The sequence below is a fragment of the Erpetoichthys calabaricus genome, chromosome 8 (genome assembly GCF_900747795.2).
Source record: "Erpetoichthys calabaricus chromosome 8, fErpCal1.3, whole genome shotgun sequence".
In the NCBI taxonomy this organism is placed as follows: domain Eukaryota; kingdom Metazoa; phylum Chordata; class Cladistia; order Polypteriformes; family Polypteridae; genus Erpetoichthys; species Erpetoichthys calabaricus.
In genome coordinates, this window is record NC_041401.2 from 6,856,177 (window position 1) to 6,876,973 (window position 20,797).

A 20,797-nucleotide genomic window follows, 5' to 3' on the forward strand; every position below is an offset into this window, starting at 1 on the left:
TACCTGCTAGAAATACTTTATTGTCTAATAAATTAGACAGATTGCAACAGAAATGACATTATTTCAGACCAACATAAGAACTAATCAACCTACACTAGGACAGCTTCAGGGGCTTTCGTCTGTGCCCACCCTTACTCCCACAGTGCCCACATTTGGTTAGCTAATTTTTATTAACTGGTTTTAGAAATAATAACAGATGCAAATTTCATTTTGGACCCAGATTAGAGTTAACCAACCTACACCAATGCACCTTAAGTAAAGCCCTTTCTGCCCAGAATTACCCCCTCAGTGCCCCCCGAGTTTTTCTCATAAACAAGAATGAATGCATTTTCATATTTTTTAGTGTTTTTTGAAGTGACAGCTTAACGTAGACCATTGGCAAATCCAGGATAAATACTAATGAGGTTACAGCGACACACCTCAAGTAAACTTCACGTGTGCCCTCTGTTACCCATTGGTGCCCACATGGGCTAACTTACAAGAAACTGTTTTGGGCTAACATATTAACTGTTTTTAGAAATCATAATAGAAATTAATTTATTTGGACCAGTATAGTCGCCCTACATCAATGCACCTTAAGTGAGGTTCATCTGTGCCCACCATTATCCACTGATGCCAGTCTGATTGTTCTCATGAACAAGCGTCAGTTCTTTATCCTCTCTTTAGTCATTTTTTAATCTGACATCATAATGGAGATCAACAAAAAGAGAGAAAAAACAAGTAATCAACCTACACTGGCACATCTCTGCAAGGAAAGCCCATTGTTGCCCATCATTACCCACTGGTGCCCGCATGAGCTTACCTTCGAGAAACTTTTATGGACAAATTTATTAGCTGCTTGTAGAGATTAAAATATAAATGAAATTAATTTGGAGCAGAATAAGAACTCATCAGCTTACACCATGGCACCTTACTGACACCCACCTGAGTCCCCCATTACCCCCCGGTGCCCATATGGCCTTACATAGTACTTTTTTTTCACTAATGTATTAACAGTTTATAAAAAATTATAACAAATGCAGTTATTTTGGATCAGGCTAATAAGCAATCAGCCTGAGCCAAGACACCTTAAGTGAAGCCCATCTGTGCCCAGTATTACCCACTACATGCCCACCGGGTATTTCTCATACGTAAGAATGGATCTCTTTTATCGTTCCTTTATTGTTTTTTGAAGTGACAGTATAACGCAGACCCCTGACAGATCCACCATGAATACTAATCAGCCTACATCGGTGCACCCAAAGTAAAGCTGATCTGTGCCCACTGTCACCCACCTATGCCCATCTAGGCCAACCCACAAGACACTGTTTCTGGCTAATTTATTAAGGGGTTTTAGAAATGCCAATTTAATTTGGAAATAAAATCACTGGGAACCAGGATAAGAAATTCAAGAAAAGAGTGTGACAGATCTCAAGTAAAGCTCCTCTGTGCCAGTCACTACCCATTGATGCCATCTGGGATTATCTACAAAGTAAAAGGATTTCCTTATTTTTTGGTTGAGGTGTTAACTACTGTTAGAAAAGACAGTAAATGTGTAATTGATAGAAATTGAATAAAGACTAAAAATGGTACACCAACAAACTTCAAGTGCCCACTAGTGCCCCCCGTGCCCTTTGGATTTTAACTAACAAAAGAAGAATTTTATGCCAACTTAATAATCAGTTTTAAAAAATTAAAATTCTGAAAAGAATATAATATAAATGAATAAGCCTCTACTAGCCCAGCTCAAGCAGATCTTTTCTGTGCTCACCAGCGCCCACAGATGCCCATTTGTGTTTATCAAGGATTTTGATGGCTGACATATTAACCACATTTTCAGCCATTCAAATCACATTATTGATAAGACCAGGATGTGAACTAATCGGCTTACCTATACACACAATCTATGCCCATTATTGCCAACTCATGCCCACCTGGGCCTAACCTTTCTTATACATCCATCCATCATCCAACCCGCTATATCCTAACTACAGGGTCACGGGGGTCTGCTGGAGCCAATCCTAGCCAACACAGGGCGCAAGGCAGGAAACAAACCCTGGGCAGGGTGCCAGCCCACCACAGGGCACACACACACACACACCAATGCACCTAACCTGCATGTCTTTGGACTGTGGGAGGAAACCCACGCAGACACTGGCAGAACATGCAATCTCCATGCAGGGAGGACCTGGGAAGCGAACACAGGTCTCCTTACTGTGAGGCAGCAGCACTACCCACTGCGCCATCGTGCCACCCCCCTTTCTTATACAGCATATTATTATTCTCTTGATATAAATTTTTTCATTATTAGTATTCATTTTAGAAAGGATAATCAGAAGAAGATCACTGACCCAATCAACGTACCCTGACACACCTCATGGAACATTTACAATAATAATAATTTTTTTGCATTTATATAGCGCTTTTCTCACTACTCAAAGCGCTCAGCAATTGAAGGTTAAGGGCCTTGCTCAAGGGCCCAACAAAGCAGAGTCCCTTTTGGCATTGACGGGATTCGAACCGGCAACCTTCCGATTGCCAGTGCAGCTCCCTAGCCTCAGAGCCACCACTCCGCCTACAATCTGTGCCAACCTCTGCCCGCTGTGGCCCCTTTAAGCGTACCTCTACCAAAATAAAGCCAATTGTTTGATTTTTTTTGTATGATCTCATTTTAGAACTGATAACTTTGTGAGTATGGTAGTAATGATAACAAACACATGGTCTGGCACAGACACACCTCAAGTGCCCGGCGTAACCCATTAGTGCCCACATGGTTTCCCCATGAAAAGCTATCGGCTTCTTTGCCGGGATCATTTCTCTGCTTTTTCCTAGTTGTTCAATTTAAATTTATGTGAAGAGCTATGATTATGGGAAAGGCACTATATAAATAAAAAGTATTATTATCATCATCATCATCTTTAATATCATTATTATTATAGTCATTTTTATTATCATTGTTATTATTATCATCATCATTATTATTATCATCATTATCGTTGTTATTATCATCATTATCATTATTATTATCATGATGATCATCACCATTATTATTATCATCATTATTTTTATTATTATTATTAATAATAATTTCCTCTTGGTTTTAAGGAGGCTTACCTATGCCCACTGTTATTTACTAAATGGTCTACTTTCTGAAAGGCACTATATAAAAGGCTGTTACATGCAGAGTTTGAAATAGTGTTCAGTCAGAAATAAAAGTGCCATACAAAACACACTGATTGCTTTGAAATCTATCTGCTCTGTCATAATACCTATCAGGAAAGGCGCTATATAACACAGATTCATTTGAAAAACCTCTCATTACATGGCTCAGTCTGAAAGGTGCTGTATTTAAAGGCTTGTACATAAAGGATTTGAAGGTTAGGTTCAGCTTCGGGGCACACACTGGTACAGCGCGTTGCCACACCCACCCACCTCATGATGAAACAGTTTGGGATCCCGGTTGGCAAACTCCACCCTGGCAGACACATGGTCCAGTCCCACCCTCCAAAAATGACCCTCTGTTTGCCGCAGCCAGGTGTTACGTGGGTGACCCCTTGGCCTGGTCCAGCCACTCGGGTCCTCAACAATGAGGGTCCCGCGAGGTAGATAACCCTCGGGAGATCGCACCACCGTAACTGACGCTCCATCACAATGCAGGTCACGTGCCTCATTCGGGACTCCATGAGCAACACAAAGTCAAACCAGCGGTAGCCGAGGATTCTCCGAAGAGACCCACATGAAGGAGACCAGCCTTCGTCCATGTCTCGCAACCATATACAAAGCGAAAAATGATCAAAGCAGAACATCCAACTTACATACACTCCACCACAAAACACATGACGTCCTGCTTCTGAGCCTTCTCAGCAGATTCAAATAGCCAGAGAGGGACAGCCCAGGAGTGAGGGTAATGTCAGGGTGGCCCCGCCTCCTGGGGCTCCACCCACTAAGTACCATGGAACATAAGTTAACTTAACAAGACAGTTCACAATTAGGTAACTAGAACCACAATCAACAGAGCTGTCGTGAGCCAGGCGTCCCAAAGCACATACACAAAGTCCCCATAGGCTCCGAAAGTAGAATTAGAAACTTTCATTGTCATTTTACCATTTACAGTATAACAAAATTTCAGAGCAGCTACTCCTTCAGATGCAAGTCAGCTCAGGTTGGGGAGCACACACACTGGTAGAGCGCATTGCTGCACCCACCACACAATGAAACAGCTTGGGATCTCCCTGGCAGACAGGCGGTACAGTCCCACCCTCCAGAAATGACCCTCTATCTGATGCAGCCAGGTGTTACGTGGGTGTCCCTTCGGCCTGGTCCAGTCACTCAGGTCCTCAGCAATGAGCCAGATCACCCTCGGGTAATCCCGCCACATCGCGTAACTGACGCTCCCTCACAATGCAGGTCATGTGCCTCAATCGGGACTCAGTGAGCGACGCAAAGTCAAACCAGCAGATTCTCTAAAGAGACACAGTGCTCGCTTCAAAAGAAAGGCACTATATAAAACACACCAATTGCTTTGAAATGTCCTCTGTTTTAAATCCTATTGAGAAGGGCACTATATAACACACACTGATTCTAAAAGACACTTAGTTACACGGCCCAGTCTGAAAGATGCCATATTAAAGACTTTGAAACTTTATAACACAAACCGATCTGAAAGACACTTGCTCACATGGCCCAGTCTGAAAGGCGCTATATGAAACTGCCACAAACAAAAGTATTTCTCCCATTCTAGTAACTGATTTTTGACAAAAAAAAAAAACAGAACTTTTATCCCCGACAAGGCCTGGATCAGACCTGTCAGCCATTTACCTAAAAGAAAGCTTTGCACATCAATGTGTGTGCCAATCATTTGCAGTGATGCCCACCCAGGCTTACCCACAAAAAGAAACAAGCCTATTGGCCAAGTGGTCCATTGCCAAGTCTAGAATACAAATTGGATCAAACCCGCCCCTCCCCCCCCGGTAGTACCCTCTAATACCCACTTGTGCCCATGTAAGGTTTGCCACGCTAAAAGGCTTTTTATTTGCCGTATTTCCTTAATGATTTATGAACTGGCAGAAGAAAGCAAAAATATTACAGCACAACACCTAAAATCCCCCCAGATAAGAAAGAGGTACAAGTGGCAGTGCCCCTAGCCCAGCTGTACCCGCTTGCCACATTCAGGACCTGAGCAGACCAGCAATGACTGGACAAGAACGTTATATTACCACTAAAACGCATCACCTACGCTTGGCACCTGCCCACCTCCGTGCCCGCCAATGCTCACTTATCAATAATGTATTTTTTTCTATTATAAATTTTACCATATTAATTTCTCTAACCCGACAATAGGTTGGCATCAACTCAGCTCTGCCAGCCTTCACACCTGTCATTCACCTGTGCCCACCGCCCCGCCCTTCTCTTCTCTTCCGAGAAAAGCAAACAGCGCCTGTCCTTGGCGCCCTCACTCTTACTGCAAAATAAAAACGAGGATCTGCCAGCAGGTTTCAAGAATGTCACCACAGCCATCAAGAACACGCAGTGGACGGGTCGTCTGTCACACGGCTGTCACCCCGAGAGAGAGAGAGCGCGCGCAGCAGGGAGACGCGGAGACGGGGGCGCGCTTACCTGAAGATGGGTCGGTGCAGCAGCTTCCTCTTGATGGTCACACACTCGTCCATTTAATCCGCCGAACTGCTTCGGGACACGGACGGGGCTCCTCTACGTGACTCCTCTTCAACGCCGCAAAGTTAAGCAAAGTTTGCTTAAAGCGCCTGCCCCTTGGTCCCCCACCCCCACCCAACACCCCTCCTATCTGACGAATCGGGGGCTGCTAAGGCCAAGTCGGAGAAGTACTGCCTGGCTAAGTCCCAAAAACAGGCAATGGAAAAGTCGGGCGCTGCAGCTGTAACACTCCTGTCCCGAGCCGAGCGGGCGATCACCCTGCAGACGACAACGAGGAGGAGCGACCGCCCGAGCCAGGTAAACGTTAACAGATCGCGTGGGAGCAAATAAAAGGAAAGTCCGGCGCTCGCTTCACTTACGGCCCGGAGAAACACGACAGGAGGCAGCTGCCCCGTGCCAGAACTTCGCCAGACTTGCTCAAAGTTAGTTGTGTACACGAGCTAATGATGACGGATGGCTCCTGCCTCAGGGACTGGCCGCACGTCAGGAAGCTGGGAGCCCTCGTGTCACAATCTGCCTTCTATTCGCTGCCTTCCAAAAGCTTCAAGAAGAGCGAGCGAGCGAGCGAGGCAGGGCTGGGCTGAGCTGAGCGGCGCGGCGCGTCTCACTTCTGGCGCCGGAGATTCGGTTTCGGAGTTTGGAATTAAAGCGGCGAAGAACTGGAGGGCTGCTAAACCGCTTCGGGTGAGGCTCGTGTGTGTGGGCCGACGAAGCGGAGTGAGGTCACCGGTACAAAAAAAGAGACGAAGAAGAAAGGAAATAGGGAAGATGTGAAAGGCGCTATATAGTAGATAGAGAAGCAAGGGGCTGTAAGAAACGAGGTACTGTAATCTAGCGACCAGGTGGGCAAAACAGTCGGTCCCAAGCCAGGATAAATAGAGAGGGTTAACGTCAGGAAGGACATCCGGCTGTAAAACCATAGCCAAAACCTCAAGGATGGAATCAATCCAATCATCTTCGGAAAATGGTAATAACTAGGTAGATTTGAAAGGCGCTATATAAACCAGACATAAACGTTACCCTATAAACTAAATATGTACAACTTCGTAAATGGTGACTTTCTCTCTTAAGCCTAAAAATATGACATCAAAATGACCAAGCCAAACGTTTACAAAAAAAAAAAAACAAGCAAGGGAAGGTAAAGCGATGACCGGGCGGCCGGGAAAGCAACGGAAAAGCGGGAACGGTGACGCAGCTGGCGCGGTTTCATTTACTGTCTTATTATGCGACACAATCTACTTAGTCGAGCGCATTTTCTGTCAGTCAATCGTAGGGCACCGATCCTATCGATTATATCTAACATGTATTTATTCATAATAATATAGTGCCTTAAACTTCTGTCTCTATCGATCGCAGTCACACTGTTCATAACATGCCAATAACAATCAATAACATAATCTCTTTCTCATATATATTATATACATCTGTTATGCAATGCTTTTATTGATGTGCTATGTGGTGCATTTTTCAGATCTATCTATCTATCTATCTATCTATCTATCTATCTATCTATCTATCTATCTATCTATCTATCTATCTATCTATCTATCTATCATATATTACCTTTCCTATCTATCTATCTATCTATCTATCTATCTATCTATCTATCTATCTATCTATCTATCTATCTATCTATCTATCATACAGTACATTTCCTATCTATCTGTTTATTTTATAGTGCCTTTCATATCTGACAATTTATTTTACAACTTGTTTAATTTATAAATCTACTATATAGTGCCTTTCCGTTCTATCTATCTATATATCTTATGGTACCTTTCACATGTTTTATTTAGCCAGTTTCACATCTATTTATTATATATATCCCTTCACATCTGTCTATTACATAGTGTTTTCCAGATATATTTTTCTCTTATAGTGCCTTTCCTATCTATCTATCTATCTATCTATCTATCTATCTATCTATCTATCTATCTATCTATCTATCTATCTATCTATCTATCATATAGTGCCTTTCACATCTATCTATCTATCTATCTATCTATCTATCTATCTATCTATCTATCTATCTATCTATCTTATAGTGCCATTCCTATCTATCTATCTGTCAATCTATCATATAGTGCCTTTCCCATCGATCTATCTATCTATCATATAGTGCCATTCCTATCTATCTATCTATCTATCTATCTATCTATCTATCTATCTATCTATCTATCTATCTATCTATCATACAGTACCTTACCTATCTATCTATTATATCTATATTATATCTATTATATAGTGCCTTTCCTATCTATCTATCTATTATATAGTGCCTTTCCTATCTGTTTATTTTATAGTGCCTTTCATATCTGATAATTTATTTTACAACTTGTTTAATTTATAAATCTACTATATAGTGCCTTTCCGTTCTATCTATCTATGTATCTTATGGTGCCTTTCACATGTTTTATTTAGCCAGTTTCACATCTATTTATTATATATATCCCTTCACATCTGTCTATTACATAGTGTTTTCCAGATATATTTTTCTCTTATAGTGCCTTTCACATTTACCTTTTGTGTTATGCACTTCACATGTATCTGTATCACTTCCGGAACTCCTCCAGGATTCGAGGCCCTGAAGCTTAAGCTTCATTAATTTCATGGTAATAATAATAATAATAATAATAATAATAATAATAATAATAATAATAATAATTCATTACAGATCCACCCCTGTATCTGTCAGTTATATAGTGCAATCTATCGGTTGTGAAAACTGTCTATCGGTTATGACACCTGCTCATCTCTCAGAGTTTAAATATTAATTTTTCAGAATAAAACAAATGACAGCCTGACCAGACCTGACTGCGTTTTGATGTTTCTGTCTTCTTAGCTTAAACCGCATTCGCGTTATTTATCTGCGCTTCGCAGCCTTTCACAATACATGTCTCTGCCACCAGGGGGAGCGCTTTTTGTTTTTCGCCCTCGTCCTCAGACGGAGCAGATTTATCAACAGCTGATGTCTTTGGAGGAGTACAGTAAAATTATTCTGCCCATTCGAATGAATTGAAGCCACTTCAGGTTTTTTTGGTCTGGCGCCGCCTGACTCACCAATACAAGGAAACCTCCACATATGATGCACCTTTAATGCGTCATTTTGTCTAGTTAATAATAATAATAATAGTTACATAGGATATTGAGTATTTGAGGTCATCCCTCACATGCCCCCCTATTTTTGTTCCTCTAGACCTGAAAAACCCTCACTGATCAGCCATTTTTAGACCATATGTTGCACAGGAAATAACACCGCCATGATAAAGAAGAAACCAGTAGGTGTCTTCAGTATATGGTTGTGAGACATGGACGCCATCCAGTGACCTGAGATAAAGACTGGCCTCCTTCAGCACTGTGTCTCTATGGAGGGTCCTTGGGTACCACTGGTTTGTCTCTCATGGAGTCCCGAATGAGGCACATGACCTGCATTGTCAGGGGGCGCCAGTTACGGCACTACGGCCATGTGGCACGATTACCCAAGGGTGGACCGGTTCACAGGACCCTCATTGTTGAAAAGTTGAAGTTATGCAGGGGTTGGATATTCCAACAGGACAATGACCCAAAACACAGTTGGAAATCTACAAAGGCATTCATGCAGAGGGAGAAGTACAATGTTCTGGAATGGCCGTCACAGCCCCCTGACTTGAATATCATCGAAAATCTATGGGATGATTTGAAGCAGACTGTCCATCAAATTGAACTGAACTGGAGAGATTTTGTATGAAGAATGGTCAGAAATACCTCCATCTAGAATCAGACACTCATCAGAGGCTATAGGAGGACAGCGTCTAGAGGACAAAAGGAGGCTCAACTAAGTATTGATGTCATATCTCTGTTGCGGTGCCCACATTTATGCACCTGTCTAATTTTGTTATGATGCATATTGCATATTTTCTGTTAATCCAATAAACTTCATGTCACTGCTGTAATCCTACTGTGTCCATAAGGCATGTCAGATATTTAAAGGAAGTTGCTACTTTGAAAGCTCTGCCAATAAGAAACAAAAATCCAAAGAATTAAGAGGGGGCAGCACGGTGGCGCAGTGGGTAGCAGTAAGGAGACCTGGGTTCGCTTCCCAGGTCCTCCCTACATGGAGTTTGCATGTTCTCCCCGTGTCTGCGTGGGTTTCCTCCCACAGTCCAAAGACATGCAGGTTAGGTGGATTGGCGATTCTCAATTGTCCCTGGTGTGTGTGTGCTTGGTATGTGTGTGTGTGTCCTGCGGTGGGTTGGTGCCCTGCCCGGGATTGGTTCCTGCCTTGTGCCCAGTGTTGGCTGGGTTTGGCTCCAGCAGACACTCATGACCCTGTGTTCTGATTCAGCGGGTTGGAAAATGGATGGATGGATTAAGAGGGGCTCCCAAACTTTTTCATATGACTGTATTTACATATTTTTTGGTTTTCTTTTTTCCTTAAAGCAGCTCCCTGGTGCCTAATTAACTTCTGTAAAACATTTTAAATATTTTCTCTCATGAGGTTTGACCTCACAGGCAGCCCCACACTGGACACCGACTTCCAGTCAGCGAGTGTCTTAAACAGGCCAAGGGCGGAGGCGGCTGAACTAACAAAGTTTAACCAGAAGTGACGTCAGATGTGTTCCAGTGATGAGTGCTGCCTGGTCTTGGTGCTTGGCGTTCTGCCCAAAGACGTCCATTTTGGTCTCATCAGACCATCCGACTCTCAGAGTCCTTCAAATCTGCCCTTTTACTTAAGAATGTCTTCTCTCTAGCCACCTGATGGAAGAAGTGCTGCTGAAATGGCGGTCCTTCTCACAGGTTCTCCCATCTCAGCGAAGGACCAGAGCTGGTCAGTCCATTAGGTGACATAACTTTTTTCAACTCCGTCACACTATGGATGACGAGAGGTGCTGCTTTGGTGACTTAAGGGGAGTCTGCTCTGGCTTAGGGCTCCATATGGAGTTTGAGCTACACCACAGAGGACTTCTGAAGCTCTGCTGGAGCAACCATTGAGTTCTCAGTCACCACCCTTCTTGCCTAGTTACCCAGTTTGGCTGGATGGCCAACTCCAGGAAGAGTCCTGGTGGTCCCCAACTTCTTCCATTTCACAATTCTTGAGGCTGCTGTGCTCCAGGGAGCACTCAAAGCTTCAGAAAATGGTTTGATCTCCTAACCCTGATCTGTGCCGTATCACACAATTTGATCGCAGAGGTCAATAGTGAGTTCCTTGGACTTCATAAGCTGGATTTAGTCCTGAGATGAGGTGAGACCTTCTATACATGGGTGCCTTTCTACATGATGTCCAGCATATTCAGCGGCCGCCGTTGGTCTCCAATCAAGTTCTAACGGCACTTGAGAGGATCTGCCAGGAAGAACGGCATCAACTGCCCAAATCCAGGGGCGCAAAGCTTGAAGAGACTTACCAAGTAGACTCAAAGTTGTCAATGCAGTCAAAGGGGGCTTTTTACAGAGTGCTGAATTAGGGTCTGATAACTTCTAGGAATGAGAGATTGCGGTTTTTTATTTCTAATACATGTGCAAAGCAAACGATAAAATGTCTCCACTTTGTCATGTGGGCAAAAATTTAAATGAAATCAACAACACATTAAAGCAGGCGGAAAGTGACGGGGTCTCAGTTCTTTCTCAGTTTCGTGTATCTGTGGCTGCCAAGCCTTGCAGAAGTCATGATGACTCCTGGTCCCGTTGCTCGCAATACATTTGAAAGTTATGATGTTTGATTCTATTAACTTAATGTCAGGGAGGCACGGCGGCTCAGTGGTTAGTATGTCGGCCTCACAGCTCAGGTCCCATTTTTTATGCACAATTAATGGTCCAGCCGAGTAGGCAGACACTTTTGTAGCCCTCAGAGACATTTAATAATAATACATTTTATTTATATAGCGCCTTTCCCATGCTCAAGGCACTTAAAAGTGTTGTTAACAGGGAGGAGCGGCAACAGCATGCGTGCGCCAGCGTCCCCTCCCTTGTAGTGTAGTACTAACATCCCTTAGTAATCCTTTCGAAACTCGCTCAGCTTCTCCTTCCCTGTTGGCTTTAATTAGTTTCACCGAAATTCCCAAACTTTTCCGTGATTCCACTGAACCCGAGGGAGAGGTTCGGCCATCAGCAGTAAACAGATTAATTAACACGATTCTGTGAAGGGCAATGGCTTATTAGGGTCTACGGTAGTTTTTAATAATAGTGATTATTAAAGTAATGCTGTCCATATTCACGTATGTCACAGACTTTTTTTGGGAGGCAAGGGAACGCCAGTCTGCGGTGGGTTGGCGTCCTGCCCCGGATTGCGCCCTGTGTAGGCTGGGATTGGCTCCAGCAGACCCCCGTGACCCTGTGTTCGGATTCAGCAGGTTGGAAAATGGATGGATGGATGGATGGATGGGAACGCCAGTGCATTGATAGCAATCATGTGTTTGCTTTATGAAAATTCATCTTAGGAAAGGGTTTGGTTTTCAGGAAAGGATTTGCTTCATAAAGAGTTTCAAGGCTGTTGTGTTGGATGGCATGGCTGGGATAAACCCCCCCCCCCCCCACCCTCGTTACCCTTACCTGGCAGGGAGGCCAGTCTAGTGGATGGATGGTTTGGTGTGGTCACTGCCTCACAAGAGTACATGTCCCCCCCCAACGACACACTGGATGGCAGCATTCTTGAGACAGTGTGCCCCTACAGTGCATGCTGGGAGTTGCAGTCCAGTCGGAGCACCCCTGCCAACAGTGGGGGAGCTGCAGAGGAGGGCTGTCCCTACTTTCAGGTGCTTCCTCCTTGACGCCTCCTGGGTCCGGCATAAAAAGGGGCCACCACTGTCCACTTGGAAGTCAGAGTCGGGAGCAGGTGGGCGCATTCCGTGGGGGGGTGTAGATGGAGAAACTCGCTACTTTGTTGTGCAGTCTGCAAAGGTGGAAAGTGACACCCATGTGGAGGTTTTGTGAGAAGTTAATGTCTTGTAGTTGACCCCAACAGTGTGTTGTGTAGTTGTGTCTGGGGGTTTGGGCCACTGCAATGCCCCCTACAGGCCACACTGTGTTTGGATTGCTGCTTCAACCACAGTGGCAGTTTATAAAGCAAAAGCAAACAGGCACCCTGACCGGCAAGGGGCGTTGTGACTACAGACAGAACAATCGAACGTGTGCCCGAAGATCGGCACCTACATGGCACCGAGATGATTACAATGACAATAATATTCATGTGGCATTACAAATTAAAACAAAAAACTGATGTGCCCAAACGATGCCAAGGCACAGAATCACAGAGCTAACTAACTGCCTGTCACAGGCACCCGAGTTCTTCAGCTTCCCTTTGCATCCTCATTTTTGAGAGATTTCTTTTAACCAAATTGTCTTTTGAGGTTTGGATTTGGATTTAGAGCTTTGTTTGAACATTTTAAAGATAATGTAAAGCGACTTCGGGCTTTGTTGTATCCCTTAGTTGCCACTTCATTTCTTATTTCAGTTCCCTAGTTGTTTTTTTCCTTATTAGAATTCTCTTTTTTTGAAGTTTAAAGAAGTTATTCCATTTCCTTTGTTTTTTAAATCCTAGTTAATTTTTTTTATTACACTTGATCATTTGGAATTAGAATATTTGGGGTGTTGAAATAAACCAAAGAAATAAAAAATAAACAATTATATTGGGATATAGTTTTTTGCCCTCCCATTATAGAGAATATACACCATACTTAAAACATAAGGGTCTGTGTATCTGTGCGTCTCTCCAGTTGCTATGTCTCTTTCATTTCAACAGATAGTGCATCACACACATTTGTAGTAATAAAATGCATTGCATTTGTCATTCCAACAGATGGCACATCACAAATATCAATGCTGCTTTTACAAATCCCATACCAAAGGGAGTATAACAGAGACATATTAATTCCATTAATCACTCCAATCAAGGTAAGTTCTAATTTTGGTCAAGTCTTGGATACTCATGTCTATTGTATTATTTGCTTACTACCTCTGCTATCCATCTACAATGAACTGAAACTATGTACTCAACGTAGACCTCAGCATTAAGGTTTGCATTTTACCATCTTTTGGAATGTATTCTGTAATGTGGTAATAAAATGCATTGCATTTTTCATTCCAACAGGTGGTGAATCCCAAACATCTGTGGTACTAAAATGCATTGCATTGTTCATTCCATCAGATGGCGCATCACAAACATTAATACTGGCTTTATGAATCCCATATCAAATAACACAACAGGGACATATGCATTGAATTGTTCATTCCAACAGATGGCACATTACAAATATCAATGCTGCTTTTACAAATCCCGTACCAAAGGGAGTATAACAGAGACATATTAATTCCATTAATCACTCCAATCAAGGTAAGTTCTAATTTTGGTCAAGTCTTGGATACTCATGTCTATTTTATTATTTGCTTACTACCTCTGCTATCCATCTACAATGAACTGAAACTATGTACTCAACGTAGACCTCAGCATTAAGGTTTGCATTTTACCATCTTTTGGAATGTATTCTGTAATGTGGTAATAAAATGCATTGCATTTTTCATTCCAACAGGTGGTGAATCCCAAACATCTGTGGTACTAAAATGCATTGCATTGTTCATTCCATCAGATGGCGCATCACAAACATTAATACTGGCTTTATGAATCCCATATCAAATAACACAACAGGGATATATGCATTGAATTGTTCATTCCAACAGATGGCACATTACAAATATCAATGCTGCTTTTACAAATCCCGTACCAAAGGGACTATAACAGAGACATATTAATTCCATTAATCACTCCAATCAAGGTAAGTTGTAGTTTTGGTCAAGTGTTGGATACTCATGTCTATTTTATTATTTGCTTACTACCTCTGCTATCCATCTAAGATGAACTGAAACTATGTACTCAATGTAGACCTCAGCATTAAGGTTTGCATTTTACCATCTTTTGGAATGTATTCTGTAATGTGATAATAAAATGCATTGCATTTTTCATTCCAACAGGTGGTGAATCCCAAACATCTGTGGTACTAAAATGCATTGCATTGTTCATTCCATCAGATGGCGCATCACAAACAGTAGTACTGCCTTTATGAATCCCATACCAAATAGCACATAACAGAGACATGTGCATTGTATTGTTCATTCCAACAGATCATGAATATTAACACAGCTTTTAAAAATCCCATACCAAAGGGCGTATAACAGAGATGTACAATACGCATGCAATTTTGCTCTTTTTTGCAGCTCTCTGACATGTTGAGTCTCCTGTGCTGGGCGTCTCAAGAGGTTTTGTAGGCGACTGCCGCAGACCATGTTGCATGCCATCCATTTTCAGACGGCCTCCTCTATCAGAAGGGATCAATGATCCTGTAGTTTCCAGTTTCCATACCATTTTCTGAATAACACTCTGTGAGGGTACATCACCAACACCATATTTCTTCCTAAATTCACTCTGACATCACTTAAATGAATTGGTGACTCGATAGGTTCGCCCCATGAAGACGCGCTGCTCAATACTGTACACCACCATCCTGATGAGAAGTCGAGTGACTGACTCAAGGGGTACGGGCGGTACACACCCAGAAGTTGCAAACTGAGGTTAAACGTCGCAACGGCTGTCTGCCGCCCACCTCATCGCTCTAACGCAGGGGCATCCCGGCTTGTTCGAGGCTCCATATACGGAGGAGCACATTGCATGTCGTTTCATTCAGTGATTATACTGGGGGCCTCTTTCGAGTAAATCTCTCTGTAGATCTTCCTTAACTCAACTGAATTTAATAATCGAGTTTGGTAAAACATTTGGAAGCCTCCATCCTTCTCATTCCCTCCAGATGTCGTACGGGAGGACTCTGTGTCAGATCTAAACAATATTTGGGGGAAAGAAAGAGCCAAAGCTTTGAAGGGGTCTCCAATTTGGTTCAATGGGACTAAATAAATCCCTCATTCCGATCCATAACACGAAAACATAAGGAGTGGTGTCCGGATTACGTTTTTGTATAAGATAAGGGATTCTGTATGACGTCTACTTGTAATTTTTCATATTGACACGAACCGAATCGCCAAACGTTCGTATCCGCAATAACGACACTCGGCTCGGGAAGAGGTGGACGCCAATCCACTAGACTAGGAGAATAAGTCACCTTGGACTTTAATTTTCCAAGTGTCAGATTTAGTGCCACCCACTTAGGGTCAGGGTTAACAGAAATTTATTGTCCCCAAGGGGACAAAGTGCACTGGTACACACCACCATGTGTATAAGTCTATGTTTAGCCACAACGATCATCCCTAGTAATATAAATAGCTTTTAAAATACTTCAAAATACCTTAAAAGACTTCTATAAAATACCTTATAAAATGGTCATGATAATTACTTTTAAAACGTTGCAAAATTTGCATAAATATGTATAAGTCAAAGTCAAAGTGAACTTTTTTGTCATCTCAACTATATACAGTACAAGTATACAGATAAACGAAATTGCGAAGCTCTGGGTCCACAGTGTAACAACATGACGTGCAAATAATAAATTAAAAATAGAATTAAAATTTAAATTTAAAATTAAAGGGCGTCACGGTGGCGCAGTGGGTAGCGCTGCTGCCTTGCAGTTAGCTTACCGGGTCCTCTCTGCGTGGAGTTTGCATGTTCTCCCCGTGTCCTTCCACAGTCCAAAGACATGTTAGGTGCATTGGCCTACTGTGTGTGTGTGTGCCCTGCGGTGGGCTGGCACCCTGCTTGGGGTTTGTTTCCTGCCTTGTGCCCTGTGTTGGCTGGGTTTGGCTTTGTTGTATCCCTTAGTTGCTGCTTCATTTCTTATTTCAGTTCCCTAGTTGTTTTTTTTCCTTATTAGAATTGTTTTTAAAATCCTAGTTAATTTTTTTTATTACACTTGATTATTTGGAATTAGAATATTTCCATCCATCCATCCATCCATCCATTTTCCAACCCGCTGAATCCGAACAGGGTCACGGGGGTCTGCTGGAGCCAATCCCAGCCAACACAGGGCACAAGGCAGGAACCAATCCCAGGCAGGGTGCCAGCCCACCGCAGAATTAGAATATTTGGGGTGTTGAAATAAACCAAAGAAATAAAAAATAAACAATTATATTGGGATATAGTTTTTGGCCCTCCCATTATAGAGAATATACACCATACTTAAAACATAAGGGTCTGTGTATCTGTGCGTTTCTCCAGTTGCTATGTCTCTTTCATTCCAACAGATGGTGCATCACACACATTTGTAGTAATAAAATGCATTGCATTTGTCACTCCAACAGATGGCACATCACAAACGTTAACATTAATGGATGGATGGATATAAAATTAAAACACAAACAAGACAAGACATCAATATTGATGTGTAAGATATCCATCCATTATCCAACCCTCTGAATCCGAACACAGGGTCACACAGGTCTTCTGGAGCCAATCCCAGCCAACAAGTCAGGAACCAATCCCGGGCAGGGTGCCAACCCACCGCAGGACACACACAAACACACCCACACACCAAGGCCAATTTAGAATCGCCAATCCACCTAATCTGCATGTCTTTGGACTGTGGGAGGAAACCCACACAGACACGGGGAGAACATGCAAACTCCACGCAGGGAGGACCCGGGAAGTGAACCCAGGTCCCCAGATCTCCCAACTGCAAGGCAGCAGCGCTACCCACTGCGCCACCATGCCGCCCTTGTGTAAGATATCTAATATAATACATAAATAATAAATATTTGATATAGATAATACAGAAATGATCAGTGTATACTAATAGTTGTTTAAGACATGTGTAAACAATGACAGGTCAGAATGTTTCACAGCAGAAGGATATCAAGAATGTCAAATCCATAAAGGTCAGTATGAGATTTTCAGTTCTTCTCTACCTGCACACTCGTCTTTACAGGACAGTGACTTTCATGTATAAAAGTTCTGTTTCTTGAGGTGGTGGAGGTCGTGTGGAAGGTCCCGGGGGGCAGCCTGGTGTCTGACAGCTTGGGGGTAAAAACTCTCCTGCAGCCTGGCAGATCTGGCTCTGATGCTGCAGTATCTTCTCTTGATTGGCAGAAGTGTGAAAAGTCCATGTGAGGGGTGTAAGGGGGCCTTGCGGACACTGTGTTTGTAAACTTATGTCCTGTAGTGAAGGGAGATACACCCTAATAATGTTCTCTGCTGTCTTCACTATTCTTTGCGGTCAGATATATTGCAGTTCCCGTACCAGACGGTGATGCAGCTGGTCAGAACACTCTCAATGGTGCCTCTGTAGAACATGGTGAGGATGGAAGGGGGAAGACTTGCTCGCTTCAGCCACCTCAGTGAGTGTAGTCTCTGCTGAGCTTTCTGGATTAGTGATGAGGTGTTATGTGTCCACGTAAGTTCCTCAGTTATGTGCACATCGAGGAACTTGGTACTCCTAACAGTCTGCACATCTAAACCGTTGATGCTGAGTGGGATGTGATTTTCTGAAGTCCACGATTATCTCTTTTGTCTTGTCGACATTGACAGATAGATTGTTGTCTTCACACCATGCGGACAGCCATTCCACCTCATCTCTGTATGCTGTTTCATCATCCCTGCTTATCAGTCCCAGCACCGTCATATCATTCCCTAAACTTGATGATGTGGTTGGTGTTGTTGTGGCTGTGCAGTCAGCAGGGTGAAGGGCAGTGGACTAAGCACACAGCCCTGCGGCTCTCCAGTGCTCAGTGTGATGTTGCTGCCCATCTGAACTGACTGGGGTCTCTCTGTCAAGAAGTCCAGGGTCCAATCGCAGAGGGTGGTGTTCAGGCCCAGCCTGCTCAGTTTTATATCCAGCGTTTGAGGGATGATTGTGTTGAAGGCGGAGCTAAAGTCTATGACAGATGTGTGTCTTTTTTATCCAGATGTGACAGGGAGAGGTGAAGGGCAGAGCATATGGCATCCTCAGTTGGCCTGTTTGAGCGGTCTGCAAACTGAAGAGGGTCAAGGGAGTCTTTATGAGTGACATGACTAACCTTTCCAAGCACTTCATGATGATTGGCATGAGTGCAACTGGCTGGTAGTCATTCGGGCATGTCACTGATGACTTCTTCGGCACTGGTGTGATGGTGGTCGACTTGAAGCATGCTGGGACAAAAATCGTTTATCTAAAACTATCAACAGGTCTAAAATGCAACAAAGTAAGGTCAAATAAAGAATAAAAAAGCCTAAAAATCAATATACAAGGGTTCTAAAATACTAGTGCTATTTAGGGTTAATGCCAGGTCTAAAATAGGGTATTAGGGTCGAAATCTAAATTTTAGGGTTCTAAAAATACACCAAGGTCTAACTTTAAGATTAGGCTCCCTTACAATTTTTAAGATTAGGCCGCCTATTCTAAAATTTTTTCAGATTAAGGACCCTGGTGTATCCGGCCTTACCCCCACGAACATTAAGTTCAGGCTTTAACGTATGGGAAGGCCCGTCTACAAGGACAACAAGAGGAAAAATACCATAAACGATTTTAAGATAAGGCCCCCCCATCTAATTTTAACATTAGGGACCCCGATGTAAACCAGCCTCACACCCCCACAAGCCTTAAGATAAGGATTTGGATGTGGGGTCAGAGTTAGGCATTAGGGTAGGGGATACCAGCTAGGCTGGCACATATGGGGTCACTGACACTAAAATTAAGTTTTTATTTCTCAATTGTCATATGACCCTGTGTTTGGATTTAGCGGGTTGGATAATGGATGACTGACTGACTGAATATGGCCCTGTATGTTTTTTGGTGACATTATCAGTCATTCAGGCCATTTTGGAAAGGCTGTATCTAAACTCCAATTCTTTTCTGAAACATCGAGTTTTGTTCCAATGGCTCTCAATTACGGTGTGTGAGCTGTCTGGGCATAATGTATATATAATATACATATATATATATATATAATATAGGCGGCACGGTGGCGCAGTGGTAGCACTGCTGCCTCGCAGTTAGGAAACCTGGGTTCGCTTCCCCGGGTCCTCCCTGTGTGGAGTTTGCATGTTCTCCCTGTGTCTGCGTGGGTTTCCTCCGGGCGCTCCGGTTTCCTCCCACAGTCCAAAGACATGCAGGTTAGGTGGATTGGTGATTCTAAATTGGCCCTAGTGTGTGCTTGGTGTGTGGGTGTGTTTGTGTGTGACCTGCGGTGGGTTGGCACCCTGCCCGTGATTGGTTCCTGCCTTGTGCCCTGTGTTGGCTGGGATTGGCTCCAGCAGACCCCCGTGACCCTGTGTTCGGATTCAGCGGGTTGGAAAATGGATGGATGGATATATATATAATATATATAATGTATATTGCATACTCAGGCGCCGCTGAGAGTGGCAGCCTTTTCAGCAGCTCTGTGTGTGAATTTCCCCTTGGGATTAATAAAGTATCTATCTATCTATCTATCTATCTATCTATCTATCTATCTATCTATCTATCTATCTATCTATCTATCTATCTATCATATAGTGCCTTTCATCTATCTATCTATCTATCTATCTATCTATCTATCTATCTATCTATCTATCTATCTATCTATCTATCTATCATATAGTGCCTTTCATCTATCTATCTATCTATCTATCTATCTATCTATCTATCTATCTATCTATCTATCTATCTATCTATCTATCTATCTATCTATCTATCTATCTATCTATCTATCATATAGTGCCTTTCATCTATCTATCTATCTGTCTATCTATCATATAGTGCCTTATCTATCTATCTATCTATCTATCTATCTATCTATCTATCTATCTATCTATCTATCTATCTATCTATCTATCTATCTATCTATCATATACTGTAGTGCCTTTCATATCTATCTATCTATCTATCTATCTATCTATTATATAGTGCCTTTCATCTATCTATCTATCTATCTATCTATCTATCTATCTATCTATCTATCTATCTATCTATCTATCTATCTATCTATCTATCTATCTATCTATCATATAGTGCCTTTCATCTATCTATCTATCTGTCTATCTATCATATAGTGCCTTATCTATCTATCTATCTATCTATCTATCTATCTATCTATCTATCTATCTATCTATCTATCTATCTATCTATCTATCTATCATATACTGTAGTGCCTTTCATATCTATCTATCTATCTATCTATTATATAGTGCCTTTCATCTATCTATCTATCTATCTATCTATCTATCTATCTATCTATCTATCTATCTATCTATCTATCTATCTATCTATCTATCTATCTATCA

The 20,797-nt window shown here is 42.6% G+C and overlaps 1 protein-coding gene across 4 annotated transcripts in view; it reads right to left on the bottom strand.

Moving 5' to 3' along the window:
- pde1a (phosphodiesterase 1A, calmodulin-dependent) overlaps positions 1–20,797 on the bottom strand; it is a 517,554-nt gene that overhangs the window by 199,593 nt on the left and 297,164 nt on the right. Inside the window, exon 1 of one of the 4 annotated variants that reach the window (XM_051930637.1) lies at positions 5,596–5,743. The exons of the other annotated variants lie outside the window; for them this stretch is intronic. Within the exon in view, the coding sequence (XP_051786597.1) occupies positions 5,596–5,648 (53 nt within the window). The 5' untranslated portion in view covers positions 5,649–5,743. Of the gene's footprint in view, positions 1–5,595; positions 5,744–20,797 lie in introns of those variants that run through there. 4 annotated transcript variants of the gene reach the window in all.